General features: G+C 37.6%; 1 protein-coding gene across 2 annotated transcripts in view; it reads right to left on the minus strand.

The window, feature by feature from the left end:
- Positions 1-8,153, minus strand: part of slc6a19a.2 (solute carrier family 6 member 19a, tandem duplicate 2) — a 43,150-nt gene extending 34,997 nt beyond the window's left edge. For both annotated transcript variants that reach the window (XM_079879886.1, XM_079879884.1), the window contains exons 1-3: positions 7,881-8,153; positions 1,350-1,490; positions 291-428 (exon numbers count right to left, since the gene is read on the minus strand). In XM_079879886.1, coding sequence (XP_079736012.1) covers positions 291-428; positions 1,350-1,490; positions 7,881-8,085 — 484 coding nt within the window. In that variant the 5' untranslated portion in view covers positions 8,086-8,153. The remainder of the gene's footprint in view (positions 1-290; positions 429-1,349; positions 1,491-7,880) is intronic.
- Positions 8,154-18,468: the final 10,315 nt, after the last annotated feature.

Here is an 18,468-nt window from a genome sequence, read left to right on the forward strand (position 1 = left end):
ACAAAAACGAATCTGCCGATGGGGTCTGAAACAGATGTGTGTTTTTCTGACTCCACTGGCAGATGTGTGTTCTTGTTTTAAGAATAAAACATTTCAGAACGCAAACTTAATTTGCTTCATCAGTCAATGTATCTTTATTTAAGAATGTTAAGAAAATAAAAAGCTAAATATTTTACATGGCAAAAAAAATAAAAAATAATTATTTTATTTTTTTGCCATGTAAAACAGCTTTTTATTTGGCGGGTTTTCTGTGGTAGTTGTGTGTGCAGTCAGGTGACCAAGCCCCGTACCTGTCCGGTTCTCATTGACGGGACACTGACTCCAGGGTAAAGGGTCCTGGAACGAGTTGAAGAAGTACCACATGACCCAGGCGATGATGGTGTTGTAGTACATGCCCACCATGAAGGACACCAGCATAGAGGCGATACCTGAGGGCGAGAATCACCTTTAACACCCGATCATGTGCGAGTTCACATTGACCTGCAGTGTCTTGCATTTTGGTTGATTATGATTTGATTTTTCTAACTTTAGTGAGTATGTAATGTTGCTGTTTGAGCATAAACAACATCTGCAAAGTTACAACGCTCAAAGTTCAAAGCAAAGGGAGATATTTGCTTTTAAAGAAATCGCTTTTTAAGGACTACAACAAACGGCTGGTAGAGACTACACCACATTCCTCCCGGTTAGTGACATCACCAACCCTAAAATTTACATAAACCCCGCCCCCAGGAACACGATTTATAGATTATCAAGACAGAATATGCTAATCAATGACTAGAGGATAACTACACATCAGCTTCATAAATTCATCAACTAACCATTCAGAAATGTCCTGTTGCTTCTACATGTTGTCTCTTCTTCTTGAGTCTCTCCATCTTTCTGACTCCGGTTTGAACATAAAAGGCTAAACGTTTTTGAAATTTTCAGAGTGTCTGTGTGAGGTAATCGGAGCTGCTAACACACACACACACACACACACACACACACAAGCTGTTGAAGCTCCGCCCCCTGTGCCGGGAGCAGCAGCTCATTTGCATTTAAAGGGACAGACACAAAAACGGTGCGTTTTTGCTAACCCTCAAAAAGTGACAATTTTAACATGCTATATAAAAATATCTGTGGGGTATTTTGAGCTAAAACTTCACACACACACTCTGGGGACATCAGAGACTTATTGTACATCTTGTGAAAAGGGCATTATACCCCTTTAACACTCACCGACTCCAGTGACGACATCTTTTGTCGGCCACCGTAACTTCTGTTGGGTGCAATTCGCAACCTCACCACTAGATGCCGCTGAAACTTACACACTGCACCTTTAACACTGAGTGTCTTGCTTTAACACTCACCGACTCCAGTGAGATACGGGTTGATGGATCTCCAGACGCCGACGCTGCCCTTCCTCAGCCTCTGTCCGATGGCAAACTCCAGATGCAGGAGCGGGATTCCCTCCAGAACCAGGAGGATCAGGAACGGGATCATAAACGCTCCTGGTAAACAGTCGGTCAGATCATTTATTTTCAGCAGCATGAACTCCTGTTATCCATTTTATGGCACACAATTTCCTTTATGGTGATTATAGTTATTTTAAATGATCCCTATTGAAATTGAAATTGCAAAAGCAACATCAAATCAAACTCTAGATTGTTTAGATCTTTTTATTGATGCTTTTCAATCAGAGAGTTATTAAAAGAAAGACAGTACAGTATTTGTTTCAACATAAATCCAGCTGAAATTAAGCAAAAACATTGAACCTAATTGATTTTTTGTGCATGTTGTTGCGTTATGTTTTTGTATTGTGTACTGTAGATTAGTATAAAGGCTAGTGTAAACGAGTGTAAACGCAGTGTCTGCAGCAGCTGTTTTGGAAACAAAGTGATGACATCAAACATCTGAATCTTTATCTGAGCATTTGACTCTTATCAGCGAAGCTTCGAAAGTCCACATGATGATGAAGCGAACCTGAGCTGAAGGTGAGGCTGAAACTGCTCAGTCACTTCATGTATGATCATCATGATCATGCGCTTTCATATCTCAGATTTCTGTATGTTTCATTGACGTCTCAGATGTTTCTCCTCTGGAGAACCCGACACAAACAGCTGTCCTACAGTAAGAGATATAAAATCAACGTGGAGAAGCTCATGTTTGAGTTCATGTGGAGATCTATAACTTTTGATTGCAGACCTAACCTGAAACAGATCTGAGTTCAGTTTGAGACATAGTTGAGATCTCTTCCCTTTCCCGCAGTTTGAGCGGCATCGGTTGTTGAGCTGTCGGAAATACTGGTTCCAATTCAGGAATCGAATACTTGTTATAAAATAAACATTTCTTATTCTAAATGTTTTTTCTTATCGATTCCTTTGTGAGCATTTCAATGTGACTTTACAGCATTCAAGCGAGAGACCCGTGCTGTTTTCAGGCGTGTGTGTATCAGTGCAGCTCTTAAAGCACAGGTGTCAAACTCAGTTCCTGGAGGGCCACAGCCCTACAGAGTTTAGTTCCATCCCTGCTTCAACACACACACACACCTGCAGTTTTCAAATAAACCTGAAGGACTTGATTAGCTGATCAGGTGTGTTTAATTAGGGTTGAAGCTAAACTCTGAAGGGCTGTGGCCCTCCAGGAACTGAGTTTGACACCCCTGCCTTAAAGTGACAGCAGCCTAATATTCCTGCTGCCGACTGTAGACTTGGAATTAAGCCTTTTCCCCGTTATTATTTGATTCACAGGACCGGACACCAGTTATCTTGCCATGAAAAATCTTTATTCTTACATGTCAGGAGAGAAACTCTGAGAAGATGTTATATTCATGCCAGGTCTATACTGTACAGTAAGATTGAGCTTAAATGCACAACTGAGCGACTTTCGACTTCCTTGTAAGGTAGAAAAACATATTGTTTAAAGATGGAGCGTATATGCTGATGCTTACACATGGTCCAGTCCACTTTCCACAATAAGAAACTATTTCTCAGTGGATATTAGTGGTATACAAACGGTACATTTGCATCAGTTGAAACATTACTTTTCTTGCAAAGAGCAACTGTACACATCTGAAGTATCGTCATCAGTGGAACTCTCTGATAAGTGAACATTGCATTTTACACATACTGTACCTTTAAGCAGAATACATGATCCTCCCAGCTCCCCTCCTTGTGTCTAACATATGATCTTTAAACACGTGTGTCCATGCAATCTATCGTCTAACTCGTGCATTTTAAACTTCATAAGATAATACAACTGATTATGATTACTAATAAAGAATAATAATACAGATACATAATATTAAATAATGAAATTATATTCAAAGATGAAATTTTAGTCTTCACCGACTCTATAATAACACTAATATTCCTGCAGCCGTCTCTATAATAACACTAATATTCCTGCAGCCTACTCTATAATAACACTAATTAAAAGATAAAATTCACTCGTTCTTACTTTTGTAAGAATAACTTTTGTAACTATATTTGTAATGTATATTTTATTTAAAGTGCAGGTTTTTTTTTTTTACATTTGATTAGTTTCTGTAATTCCTGAAAATCTTAAAACACTGTTTATTTCAATCACATCTTTGTTCAGTTGGTTCCTTGTGTGTGTTCTTTATCCTGTTGATTTCTGTTCATGATATTCAACAATTAAATGTTGTGCAATAAGACTAAATGTGAATAATGTCTACGTTTTTTTTTTTTAACCTTATTGGAATCAAATTAGGAATCGATAAGAATCGGAATCATTAAAATTCAAACGATCCCCAAGCCTAGTCATGCTTGCAAGGTGTAAAACTCTGAGGTGTTGTAGGATGTGCGTACCGAACTTCTATTACGATTATAATGTTTGCGGGTCAATTTGACCCACATATTTCATGGTTAAAGGCCGGTGCACAGACCAACAATAAAAACGTTATGTCAACTACCCTGCAATTGGCAGAACTTTACACTGTTGATTGACTGATATATTTATATCAGTTCATGCATGTTAATTTCACTGGGAATCGAACCCATGATTTGTTTAGAATTTTCTGAAAATTAAAAAATTGTTTTGAATTTTTCTTGAAAAATCTACTTCTAGTCCATTGCTCTGATTTTCACCAAAATTGAACCAGATCATCTTCAAAAAGTTATGTAAATTTTAAGTAAATTGGTCAATCTGTTCTTAAATAACGCGCAAACAAATTTGACGACGAGCATGCCATATGTGAGGCTATATCTCCGCAGCGCTTTATCGTATTTTTACTAAATTTGGTGTGTTTTATGACAACCATGACCTGAGGCTACCTGCACAGTTTCTGCACAGTGCCACCTAGTGGTCAGGAGATATGACAAATTTACAATCTGCTTATAACTGACCGTATTGTCCCAAAACTGGTCTCTTTAGATTCGGTGCAGGATGCGGAGTCAAACGAGACCAAATTTTCCCATATGCCATTTTGGTTGTTGGCCATTTTTAATTTTGTCATAAAATGCTATATTTTTACGAACACATTGGCATATCGTTATGAAACTCGGTAAGTTTCATCGGCAAAAAAAAAAAAAACCGGCACAAAATTTCCAAAAATGCAAATAACTTTGAATTAAATTAGCCTATTGTAATGATACTTGTCTTGATAGATTCCTTGGGTCTTGCCGAGAACATCAAACCAATTTTGCCATTATCTGTCGAACTTCCTGTCTGCCATTTTGATTTTCCTCCTTCTAGACCGCTTGTCCGATTTTCATAAAATTCAAGTCAGATCATCTTCGGACAATGATGGCAAAATGTTATGGATTTGGTGCCAAAAGACGTTTCGTACACCGCATCTACAAATTTAATGGCATGATGCCAAAATGTCTCTGAGGCTGTATCTCTGCAATGCTTTTGCATATTGACACCAAACTTGGCATGTGTCATTGTCACCTCACTCTGACCACACCACATCAATTTCATAACTGCGCCACCTATTGGTCGAAAGTATTAAACCATGAAATCATTACTAGTGACTGTATTTATGATTTTTTTAGGCATTTAAAGTATAATAGAGGAAGTGTATCTTGATGAATATACTGTATTTACCCTATAAAAGCCACTTGAAGAGTAATTAGGGCCCGAGCACCGATGGTGAGAGGACCCTCTTGGAATTGCTCCGTTTCTTATTATTCTTCTCCAAAGTGAAACGCATTTTTGAGGGCCTAAACATGATCGAAAACTCACAAAACTTTGCACACGCATCAGAACTGGCGAATATTTACATCTGATATGGGTTTCAGAATTTGGCGGGGCAAAATGGCTCGATAGCGCCACCTATAAACGTTCAACGGAGTGCGCCTCCCACTACGTTTCACGTATGTGTACAAAATTCGGTACATACATGTAATGACCCAATACCTACAAAAAAGTCTCTTGGAGCATAGGCCTAAACACAACAGGAAGTCAGCCATTTTGAACTTCCTCTCAGATTTTTGTGCAGTTTTTGCCATTTTCAGGCCTCATACTTTAACAAACTCCTCCAACAGTTTTTATCTGATCATCTTCAAATTTGGTGAGTGTAATCTTAAGGCCTTTGCGACGTTAAATTGCAAACATCTTGAGTTTTAGTTGAAGGGCGGGTCCTCGGCGGCCTGACCAATTTTGATGTTTCGCCATGAAACAGGAAGTTGCTGTAACTCAGGCAAACAATGTCCAATCTGCCCCAAACTTCACACATTTGATAAGAGTTCTGTCCTGAACACATGACCATGCTCATATTCAGTTATAGTCATAGCTCCACCTGCTGGCAACAGGAAGTGACATGTTTAACACTGTTGTGCTCTGTTGCAAGTGCTAAACATGGTAACAACATACTAGAAACATGCTAAAACATGCTAGCAAACACTTACCTAAGAGCTAAAGCATGCTATTAATGCAATTAAATAGGAATTTGCTGTAACTCAGGCATGGAATGTCCAATCTGCCCCAAACTTACTATGTAACACACTAGAAACATGCTAAAACATGCTAAAACATTCTAGCAACACTTAGCTAAGTGCTAAAGCATGCTAGAAGTGATAAATTAAGTTGTTGTAACTTAAGCATACAATGTCCAATCTGCCCCAAACCAAGAGTCCTGCCCTGAACACATCTACATGGTGATATTCAGTTATAGTCATAGCGCCACCCACTGGCAACAGGAAGTGACATAGTTACCCTGTAATCCAGTACTAGCCACATACTAAAATATGCCATTGTGTTCTAAACATGCTAGAAACATACTAAACATGCTAGCAATGCTTAGCTGAGTGATAAAGTATGCTATTATCACCATAATAAAGGACATTTTTGTAACTGACTTTGACATACTCCTCCTATATTTACCTACTTAAATGCACATTGCCCACCATGCTCTGTCTTTCTAAAGCCACTGGGTGGCGGTGGCACGGGTGCGAGAGCCCTTTCATCGCTGCTTGCAGCTTTAATTATTTCTCTATATTTGTAACGGTCACCAGCTGGAGTGCCCTTGAGAGCCACCAGAGGGCACTCCATATCAAACTATTGTCATTCCCTCAGAAAATACATTTTCCATAACTCACTGCCCGGACTCTTCATCCATTATGACCTTCACCTGTGTCTCATTACATTGTTTAGTTCACCCCATATACGCCTGGTTTTCTCATTCATTCTCTGCGAAGTCTTGTTTAGTGTTACACTGCAATTCTGAACATTCTCCCTGGTTTCATGCCTCTTGGTTTTTGGATTTCTTGCCTCTTGGTTTTTGGATTTCTTGCCTGTTCCGTGGATTACTCTTTTGCCTGTGTTCTCTGCCTTGTTGTGTTTGTTTGTGTGGACTGCCTGTCTGTACTTTGGATTACATCTGTTCAATAAGTACTGCATTTGGATCCTCAACCTTTGTGTCTCAGAGCAGTTCGTGACAATATTAAACTAGCAAACAGACACATGGAGACGTTCAGCATTTCTGAATGGAAACTTCCGTCCAGTTTTAATAGCGAAATCAATCTGGTGTTCATTAGCAGTGGAAGCATCTGTCGCTCTCCTGAAGTTGAATTAATGTTTAACTATAATCGTTTTAAGTGGCTGCTTTCAGCCCATTACGAGCCTTTGGGTTTTATGAGGCATGTTTATAGTGGTCTTTCTGTGGATCCATCATATGCGTATGAAAACACACAGAATTACATCACTTCCATCTTTAAAAAGCTAACAAACATTGGAGTGTTTATGGGTTGTACTATGTACTATTCCCAGAAACACTTTTAGACGAATTGCTTTTAATACATTGATATATTTACAAAATTTACAAGCAAATTTTTTTCTCTAAATCAAATATTTTCATGCACCGCTCCTTAAAAACTATCATAAAAATGTCTTAATGTCATTATATTACATGCAAAACATCAAGTCAAGTGGCTTTGATGGTAAATGAAGCACAAAAACAACTGTTATTGGGTTTGAAATACTAATAGATGTCGTGTTGAACATGAAGTCTGTCAGTTTTTGCAGTTAGAACAGTGGATGATGTTGCTAGTTAATTTAATTATGAACTTGAGCAGAACTGACTTCATACATGCACTAAAAATCACTGATTCAAACAAACTGAGACTTCAGACATTAGTGCACTCAAAAAATATTTAAGATTTATGTATTTGAATTGCATATAAAACTTTCGACTTACACAGTTTTAACACAAACAAATTTGTCAGATTTGTGTTTTAAATACACAATAACCAGGTTCATATATTTATCATCAATACATTTAATTTGTTTCAATCTCATGCATTTTAACTGAATATTGCTTGTTTCATTTCAACCATATTCATACTTTTCAACTGAATACATATGAACACATTTATGCTGATTCTAAGCAATTTGAATAAATGCACTTTTGAAAATGTGTGTGTGTGTGTGTGTGTCACCTCCTCCGTGGCTCTGGCACAGATACGGGAACCTCCAGACGTTCCCCAGTCCCACACAGAAGCCCACACAGGTCAGCATGTACTGGGTCTTGTTGTCCCACTGCGGGCGTTCTCCAGCCTCCTCCAGCTCCAGCTTCTCCAGCTCGGCGTGAGAGGGGATCCGCTCATCCAGACCCGGGTTCGGGAGCTTCAGCTTCAGCTTCATCCTCACACTGCAGGGGGATCGAGTAGTGGACCGGCGCTCAGGGAAGTGCTGAGATAAGTGTGTGTTCTCTCTCAGAGATGAAGAGATGCAGTGATGACAGGAGATGCCAATAAATACTGGCAGTGACTTTCACATGGTGACCTTTAGCACTGACATCCCTCACACACACACACACACTCACGCATATGCCGTTTTGACAGGTTAGACTCAAGGTGTGAGATCAAGGTTTGTCTGGTTGGAAAGGGCAGGTAATCATATCTGTGCATTCTTGCATTTTGAAAATATTTTTTGGTTATAAAAAATATCTTTTATTCAGCAAGGACACGTTAACGTTTTTAAAAGTGACATTTATAGTGTTACAAAAGATTCCATTTCAGACACATGCTTCTCTTGTGTTCTTTGGAACAGCATGTGTCTGAAATAGAATCTTTTGTAACACTATAAATGTCACTTTTAAAAATGTTAACGTGTCCTTGCTGAATAAAAGATATTTTTTATAACCAAAAAATATTTTCAAAGAAAGTATTTAACAAAGAATCCTGAAAAATAAAAAAAATAAAAATATGTCAGTTTCCACACAAATAAGAAACCGTTTTCAACACTGATAATAATCATAAATGTTTCTTGATCATCAGATCATCATATTAGAGTGATTTCTGAAGGATCATGTGACACTGAAGACTGGAGTAATGATGCTGAACATTCAGCTTTGATCACAGGAGTAAATGACACTTTACTATATATTCACACAGAGAACAGATGATTTACATTACAATAATATTTCACAAATTTTACTGTATTTTTGATCTAATAAATGTATTGCTGAGCAGAAGAGACCCCAAACTTAAAAAAAGTAGTGTATATAGGCTTTTGTAATATTCCATGATTTCTTTTTCATGTTCTTTGAATTTGCTGGATTAAATTTATGCAAATTTCGTTTCAAATGTTTTTCCTTATTGCTTTTATCAAATATACAAATATAAAATACATCTTACAATTATTATTTTACTAATACTAAACAATTTTTTTGCGCAGTTAAATAGGCATGAAACTAAACTCACAATAAATAAATAAAATGAATAACAATAAATTATCTGTATGCAAAATATATATATAATCATTATTTTGAATTTGGGGTTCAAAACATTTATTCATATTCATAAAATTTGACCTTTTAAGATTATTTTATCGCCTTAGTTGCTTATTTATCAGTCATTTATCAGTCATTTATCAGTCATTTATCAGTTAGCATGTTATTTTATCAGTGATTGAGATCCAGCTGAATGACTCAGCTATATAATAACTTGTGGTTTATTCCTCTGATATTATGAACGAGTGAAGAGAAACTGACAGGTTAACTAAGGGTGGGTTTCCAGGTCAAGATTGTCCTATCTTACAGATATACTGTACACCATAGCATCATAAACCCATGCACATCCCATCCTGAAGTCCACCGTGGTTGACAGTAAACGAGTGTGTGTGTTATGCGGGAATCATTGATGGCGTTTGAACAGCTCAGCTTCACATCGAGACGTTTTCAAGACACTTATTGACTCGTCTGATGCGATTACCTAAGATGCGAGATGCTGATTTGATGTTTCAGCGCTTCATCCAGTCAATCATTTGTGATTAACACTATATTAAAAGTGTTGTAATCACTGTAGTGAGTAAGCGAACGTGTCGTGTTTAGATCATGGGGTCAGTGAGGCAGAACACAAGCGCTGGGTTATTTTATGATGATTAGCAGGTGATTGTACATTAGCATGTTTGACAGCTGTAAATGGATTTGAAATAACTGTATTGTGTGAGCAGAAAGAGAGTAAAGAGAGAGTTAATGATGTTGGAAATCACTGATGATCATTTACACAGGTCAGACTCATGATCAGGGAACATTCTCAGATTTATTTAATAATGTTTTTTTTTTTATCTTTATTAATTTAGTTTCAAGTACAGTTTCTGAATGTTGTTTACATAAAAACACAGAGAGTGGGGTAAGATGAGCCACCCCCTTTATCTTGGCAATTAAACACTTTTATTGTCATGTGACTATATATTTTGTAACCGCCCATCATTTCTGCCAGACACACCCATTTACTTTAAAAACTATTTTTGGCTTGACAAAGTGCATTTTTTGCGTAACAGATTTAATGGCTGTTACATCAAAGCAAATCTGTCCAGGTCTACAAATATTTATGATCCTTATTGGTGATATAGCAATGTATAAAACCATGCAAATCATTTAGTTAAATATGATTACAGTTTTTTACAATCGCTATGACAATTTTTTCAATACTTTTAACAAATTTCCTAAACTCTTAACGCACAAACACATCTACAACACACAATTGTCAAAACGGTTAATTTCATGCTCAAAATCACACATTGCAAACTAAACTTCAAAATACAATAATACACTAGCAACAATACACTATGTCTACCAAAACACTGCAAACATGTCTCAAAATCAAATCATTTTTCAAAGCACTAACATATGTCACAGCAGAATGTCATAAAAACACTAACATCAGAAACTGCATTATTTTACATGTGTCAGGTCTGCCCTTATACAACAGACAGTATATTGTGTTGATCATAGATTGTGTTTTGCACTGCAGTTTCTTCTGAAGCCTCTTCAGGTTTAGGTCTTTTGCTGCAGAAATTCAATAAAAAAAAGACCCATCTCAGATGCTTTATATGTACGGTCAGTGAAAAAACAAAGACAGAGACAGAATTGCTGCAATAAAGACTTTATTTGCAAAAGGACATTACTGCAAGATAACAAAAATATGCAATATAGACATTTATTATGTGAAAATACAAAATATATGAACAGAAAAAGCACCAGAAGAAAAAAAAAAAAAAAAAAAAAAAGAGTCATCTTCTAATTATATATTTGCATAATTCAATCAGCTGTTTCTCAGTAAGAATATAATAAAATACAGGGGATATATGTGTGTTTCAGCTCACAGTATAAGCAGCGGTTCACCTTGACTTTAGCCTGTAAGGTTAGGGTTCAGAACATGTGTTATCTGTGCTGACATACAGTGTTAAAGCATTGGGAAATTTGGCAGTAAAAGTCCATTGTTTTGGTCTTGTTTGAGCTGAGTGTAAAAGAAGTTCAAGCATTTTAAATTTGTGTTACAGTTTTTCCCATACACAAAAGAAATATATTTGAAATATATTTTTGGAATATATGCAAATATTCGAAATTGGCCCAATAAATATATTTTAGTTAAATATGTGAATATATTTTTTATTTTTTTGAAAATATATTTTAGTTAAATATGTGAATATATTTATATGTCAATATATTTACTAACAACATATATGTTCATATATGTTTTAACTTTAGCAAATTGTTTCATTTGAAATATATTTAGAAATTTAAAAAGTTAACATTTTCACAAACAAACAACACATTTTCAATTTATTTTTTACATTTTTATTTATTTCATTTTAAATCTAATCAAGATATATATTGTAAATGTATATACTGTATATAAATGTACAATAAATGTATATATTGTATATGAAATACTATTATTTGAATTATTTTTACAGAATTGAATACAGTTATTTAATAGTGTGTGTGTGCAGTGTTAGACACTGAGTTCTGTCTATTGTTTAAGTGCACTTCACTGTTGGAGTGTCACTGTTATACTTGCATCATAAATATTGTGCATATTTTCAATATTTAAATGACTTCAGGAAAGATGTCAATAAAACAACAATAAATCTAATAATTGCACTTAGTGTTAGGTACGTGCCACCTAATATGGCCTAATAGTCCTAGGAAAGCAACTATCTGTCATTTTACATTGCAGTCATTTAAATGTAAGTACAGTATTTATTATAGCTGTGTGTCATAATACAGTAGTGAAATACGGTAGCCTACTGTTGTGTATTGGGGAAAAGGTAGAGGAATTACTATGATCAAAATACATTTTCGACCCTTCTTTAGCAAGCTAAACATTTTATGACCATATATTTTGTCATATATTTTACATATGTGTGAAATATATTAATATATTTCACACTTAACATCATATATTTTTGTTATATTTCAGAATATATTTCAAAATGATAAATATAAGTGAACAACAATGCAAATATATTTCAATGTATTTGGAATATATGCCACATATATTTTTGACACTTTAAAATATATTTCAATATTTTTTTTTTCTGTATGGGTTCTCAACTGTTTACACACAAATACTACTTGAGACACAATGACCACAACATGAAACTCATTCACCAACAACTCCCTGAACCAGTTCTGCTAAACTACAAGCACAATTCCAGCTTTACACTCAAACTGCAGGTCTAAAACACACCTTTTTCAAAACACTACACACAATTCTCTGCTTTTGGCACAATTTTCATGCAGAAAACCTCTTGTTTTCACAAGGAACACACTGCCATTCAGATACACACACTGACTCATCACATGGGCAAACACCCGTCACACAGTTTTACAATTAGCAATCAGAGCTTTAGCATGAAAGGGCCACAGGAGAGCTCTTCAACAGGTGAGCTCTTCAACAGGAGAGCTCTTCAACAGGTGAGCCCTTCAACAGGTGAGCTCTTCAACAGGTGAGCTCTTCAACAGGTGAGCTCTTCAACAGGTCAGCTCTTCAACAGGTGAGCTCTTCAACAGGTCAGCTCTTCAACAGGTGAGCTCTTCAACAGGTCAGCTCTTCAACAGGTGAGCTCTTCAACAGGTGAGCTCTTCAACAGGTGAGCTCTTCAACAGGTGAGCTCTTCAACAGGTGAGCTCTTCAACAGGTCAGCTCTTCAACAGGTGAGCTCTTCAACAGGTGAGCTCTTCAACAGGTGAGCTCTTCAACAGGTGAGCTCTTCAACAGGTCAGCTCTTCAACAGGTCAGCTCTTCAACAGGTGAGCTCTTCAACAGGTCAGCTCTTCAACAGGTCAGCTCTTCAACAGGTCAGCTCTTCAACAGGTCAGCTCTTCCACAGGTCAGCTCTTCAACAGGTGAGCTCTTCAACAGGTGAGCTCTTCAACAGGTGAGATCTTCAACAGGTGAGCTCTTCAACAGGTCAGCTCTTCAACAGGTCAGCTCTTCAACAGGTCAGCTCTTCAACAGGTCAGCTCTTCAACAGGTGAGCTCTTCAACAGGAGAGCTCTTCAACAGGTGAGCTCTTCAACAGGTGAGCTCTTCAACAGGTGAGCTCTTCAACAGGTCAGCTCTTCAACAGGTGAGCTCTTCAACAGGTCAGCTCTTCAACAGGTGAGCTCTTCAACAGGTGAGCTCTTCAACAGGTCAGCTCTTCAACAGGTCAGCTCTTCAACAGGAGAGCTCTTCAACAGGTGAGCTCTTCAACAGGTCAGCTCTTCAACAGGTCAGCTCTTCAACAGGAGAGCTCTTCAACAGGTCAGCTCTTCAACAGGTCAGCTCTTCAACAGGTCAGCTCTTCAACAGGTGAGCTCTTCAACAGGTGAGATCTTCAACAGGTGAGCTCTTCAACAGGTGAGCTCTTCAACAGGTGAGCTCTTCAACAGGTCAGCTCTTCAACAGGTGAGCTCTTCAACAGGTCAGCTCTTCAACAGGTGAGCTCTTCAACAGGTGAGCTCTTCAACAGGTGAGATCTTCAACAGGTGAGCTCTTCAACAGGTCAGCTCTTCAACAGGTCAGCTCTTCAACAGGTCAGCTCTTCAACAGGTCAGCTCTTCAACAGGTCAGCTCTTCAACAGGAGAGCTCTTCAACAGGTGAGCTCTTCAACAGGTCATCTCTTCAACAGGAGAGCTCTTCAACAGGTGAGCTCTTCAACAGGAGAGCTCTTCAACAGGTGAGCTCTTCAACAGGAGAGCTCTTCAACAGGTGAGCTCTTCAACAGGAGAGCTCTTCAACAGGTCAGCTCTTCAACAGGTCAGCTCTTCAACAGGTCAGCTCTTCAACAGGTCAGCTCTTCAACAGGTGAGCTCTTCAACAGGTGAGCTCTTCAACAGGTGAGCTCTTCAACAGGTCAGCTCTTCAACAGGTGAGCTCTTCAACAGGTGAGCTCTTCAACAGGTGACCTTCAACAGGTCAGCTCTTCAACAGGTGAGCTCTTCAACAGGTCAGCTCTTCAACAGGTGAGCTCTTCAACAGGTGAGCTCTTTGGTGAGCTCTTCAACAGGTGAGCTCTTCAACAGGTGAGCTCTTCAACAGGTGAGCTCTTCAACAGGTCAGCTCTTCAACAGGTGAGCTCTTCAACAGGTGAGCTCTTCAACAGGTCAGCTCTTCAACAGGTCAGCTCTTCAACAGGAGAGCTCTTCAACAGGTGAGCTCTTCAACAGGTCAGCTCTTCAACAGGTGAGCTCTTCAACAGGTGAGCTCTTCAACAGGTCAGCTCTTCAACAGGTGAGCTCTTCAACAGGTGAGCTCTTCAACAGGTCAGCTCTTCAACAGGTGAGCTCTTCAACAGGTCAGCTCTTCAACAGGTGAGCTCTTCAACAGGTCAGCTCTTCAACAGGTCAGCTCTTCAACAGGTGAGCTCTTTAACAGGTGAGCTCTTCAACAGGTGAGATCTTCAACAGGTGAGCTCTTCAACAGGTGAGCTCTTCAACAGGTCATCTCTTCAACAGGTGAGCTCTTCAATAGGTCAGCTCTTCAACAGGTGAGCTCTTCAACAGGTGAGCTCTTCAACAGGTGAGCTCTTCAACAGGTGAGCTCTTCAGTGGAGCAATGGATGCCAACATTGGATTATATTTTTTGTTTTTACTGTAACTGTATACAGTAAATTCTTCTGTTGTTTTGTATGTAGACCACTGTATGTCCAACTTTGTGTTGGTTGGGATGTACACTGTGTACATTGTTTTTGTGGGAAAAATAAAATGTATTTGTTACCGTGTATTTGTGTGTTCTGAGTATAAAAACAATATTCTCAAATATTTTACAACACACTTATGTATGCACTGTCTGTAGTAAATGTAACACTGAACAAAAAAAGGCCTGAGTCATTATGATGAATGGAGAAGAAGTGTTTTACACTCATCATAGTGTTTTACAGTGAGCACATCAGTGTTCAACTGGTTCTTATAAATGTCTATTCATATGATGGTTTGTGTGTGTCATTTGAAAACAAAATACCATTTTGAGAAGAAATAACATTGTTTTGAATGTAAAGTTTCATTTTGCAGGAAAATTTAGGGGTTTTGCCCATTGTGTGTGTGTTTTTGGATTTGTGTGTAGAGTTCTGAGAATATGAGGCATGCTTTCAGAAAATGTGTGCAAACAATCGAGAAAAACTGTAATTGTATGCATTTTGTGTTAAAGCAACAAGAAATGTGTTAATAGTACAGCTTACACAGACGGATGTAGTGCTAACTGTGTTAAGAGTTTTGGAAAATTGTTAAAAGTATTGAAAAATCTGTCATAGCACTCGTAAAAAACTGTAGTCTGACTTGGTAAGCTAGCTTTTGTCCAAAATGGAAACTGTGGGGCAAAGTGAGCCAAATGCTGTGGGGTAAATTGAGCCAGCGGTTTTTTACTCAACCAACTCTGTTTAGTCTGTTTTTTAGGAAGGTTACAACTTTGCTGTTCAACATATTGTTTCAGAAATGCAAACAATTAAATATATTGAACTTCATTTGGTTGGCTTTATGTTGACAGCTTTAAGAAAATAAATATGACTTGTAAAAGGAAATTTGATCATTAATTTAGTTTTTAAAAGAGGTAAATTATCTTTACAATTTCACCTGGGTTTGATTCAGATTCAGTTAGAGCCAGATGGTGCAACTCGGATCAACTTACCCCTAATCTGGGGTAAATTGAGGCACAGGGACGCTTTTCATTTGTAAAAAAAACGTATTTTTAGAAACCTTTGTCATTGGTGTATTCTGATCATTTAAAATTATAAGAAAAATTCTGAAATGACTTTAGATACTTTCATTGTACTTCTGCCTAATGTTCTCTTATTTGAGAAAGTACAATGTAACTACGTCACCTTAAAGTAAAGTTTAACCAAACAGGATTTATACATCATTCATGGAGCGTTTTTTTCTGAAACGTTTTGACATTTTAGTTGGACGTTCGTCTAATGTTTTTTAAATATTACTTCTTATTTCAGAACATTCAAAGGTAAAGTTCCAATGTTTGAAGAATAATGGAATGTTTCATTAAAGGAGAACTCCGGTCAATTTGAACATTGAGCTCATTTTTTTGTACATTTGGAGTGCTGTCAGTACAGAGAACAACGACAAAAATCGGTGTTGCCTACACCGTGTTATCCTCTTTTTAAAATCTGCACCCTGTTGACTTCAATGGGGCAAGTACTAAACCTGCTTTTAGCCTCTTAACATCCTTGATGTGTCATTACAAGTGCACAGGTCATGTGAGTGATTCCTTCAGAGTGAACACGGGTGAATCTGACTGCAGTAGATGTGAAAGAAATGGATAAAAATGATGTTATTTAAGTCAGCGCAAATACCTGTATTTACATCCTGTTTTCGGTTGAAGTCCAAAGTAGTCGATTGTCGAGTTCACGCGCATAGGTTTAGTTACCTATGATCACGCGCGTGAACTCGACAATCGACTACTTTGTAGGCAACACCGATTTTTGTCGTTGTTCTCTGTATTGACAGCACTCCAAATTGACAAAAAAATGAGCTCAATGTTAAAATTGACCGGAGTTCTCCTTTAACGTTCATATAACCAAGAAAAACGGTTTTAAAACATTTAAAAAAACTGGATGTTTCGGACGTTCAGAGAACATTCGGAAATAAAGGTTTCATATTTTTGTTGCTGGAGAAGCAAAATAAAATCTGTTCTGAAAAATTGATCAAAATAAGAGTTTTGTCTCAAAAACAAGAACAAATTTCTACCAGAAGGATCCGCCTCGAGTCGGGGTCTTGAATCAGCCTGAAGGGGTTGTATTCGCTAACAACCGCCTCGCTCTACATTATCCCGCTTATTACATGGCTACCTATACACAAAATTTATTTGACACAAAATATTGATTTAAAAAGGAGTTTATTGATTTAAAAACGATTGTAGGCTATTGCTTCCGCTAAAGAAAATAGTCCGTTCCGTCTCTACGGTTAGAAGTCCATAGCAACGCTCTGTTTATCATGGCAACGGTGTGTTATACTTCGCAGCGTCTGATATCAAGAATTATTACATGGCTTGGCTGAATTCCAATGTAGAATGCGGTCTGTTATTTCTTTATAACAGACCGCTGCGAAGTATAACAGACCGTTGCCATGAAAAACAGCGCGTTGCTATGGACGCGGAATGGACTATTTTCTTTGGCGGAAGCAATACAATCGTTTTTAAATCAATAAACTCCTTTTTGAATAAATAATTTGTGTCAAATTATTTATTTATTTTGTAGGTAGCCATGTAATAAGCGGGATAATGTATAGTGAGCCGGTTGTTATAGTGAATAACAGAGGTGGGAGTAAGTCACACATGTGCAAGTCACAAGTAAGTCTCAAGTCTTAACCTTCAAGTCTCAAGCAAGTCCAAGTCAATTTTGTGAAAAGCAAGTCAAGTCAAGTCAAGTCACTGCTTTATGTCAAGCAAGTCAAGTCAAGTCGTAGCTTGGGTCACAAGTCACGGCAAGTCATACAAACGTTTGATGATTTCACAGAATTTATATATTAAAGGGGTCATGAACTGGATTGTTTTATTATTTTATAATGTTGCCTGGGGTGCCCTTATAATGTTAGTATGATTTTTACATAAAAAATTGTCATAATTTATAAATAAAAGCCATTTTTCCAAGCCTGATTTCTGCCTCAGATTTGAACACTCCGTTTTAAGGGGCGTGTCTGCTGTGAGACTGCAGTGCAAACGCCCACTGCTGTGATTGGCTGACATGCTTGCAATGAAATAGCTAGTATTATATGAACTCTCTCGAAAACTTTTACTACGTTTTTACTATTACAGCTATCGAGATTAACAAATCGTGAAAAGTATCGTTTAAAGCATTATATTTAAATCTATTCCATCACATGAAAGGTTGCAGCATGATGAGCACTGACTGAGCAGATGACAGACAGTCTGTTGATCGCGTGAATAAAGATCTTATCATTGCAACGCAATTTTTGCACTCTCACAAATGCTTACACCAAATCACAATGCAAACACGATGTGAGTACACAGTAAGAGCTTCGTTGTGTAGTGTAACAGTGTCATTATTTCATCACGAGCTTGGTAAGTGTCCAGATAAGCTCTCGCGGCTCGCGCTGTGCTGTTTGATTGACAGCTTGGGCGAAAGGGATCGTTCTTTGATCGCTTTCTGTAGGCTATATAATTTAATAACAGTTTAAAAAAAGATTATATTCATAATACTACGAGAAATTATGTGAAGTTGATCGTTTAGTCACTGATGCATAAACAGTATTGAACGATTTTAAGAGAAATATCTGAACTTGA

Source organism: Squalius cephalus, assembly GCF_949319135.1.
Source record: "Squalius cephalus genome assembly, chromosome: 8".
Taxonomy (NCBI): domain Eukaryota; kingdom Metazoa; phylum Chordata; class Actinopteri; order Cypriniformes; family Leuciscidae; genus Squalius; species Squalius cephalus.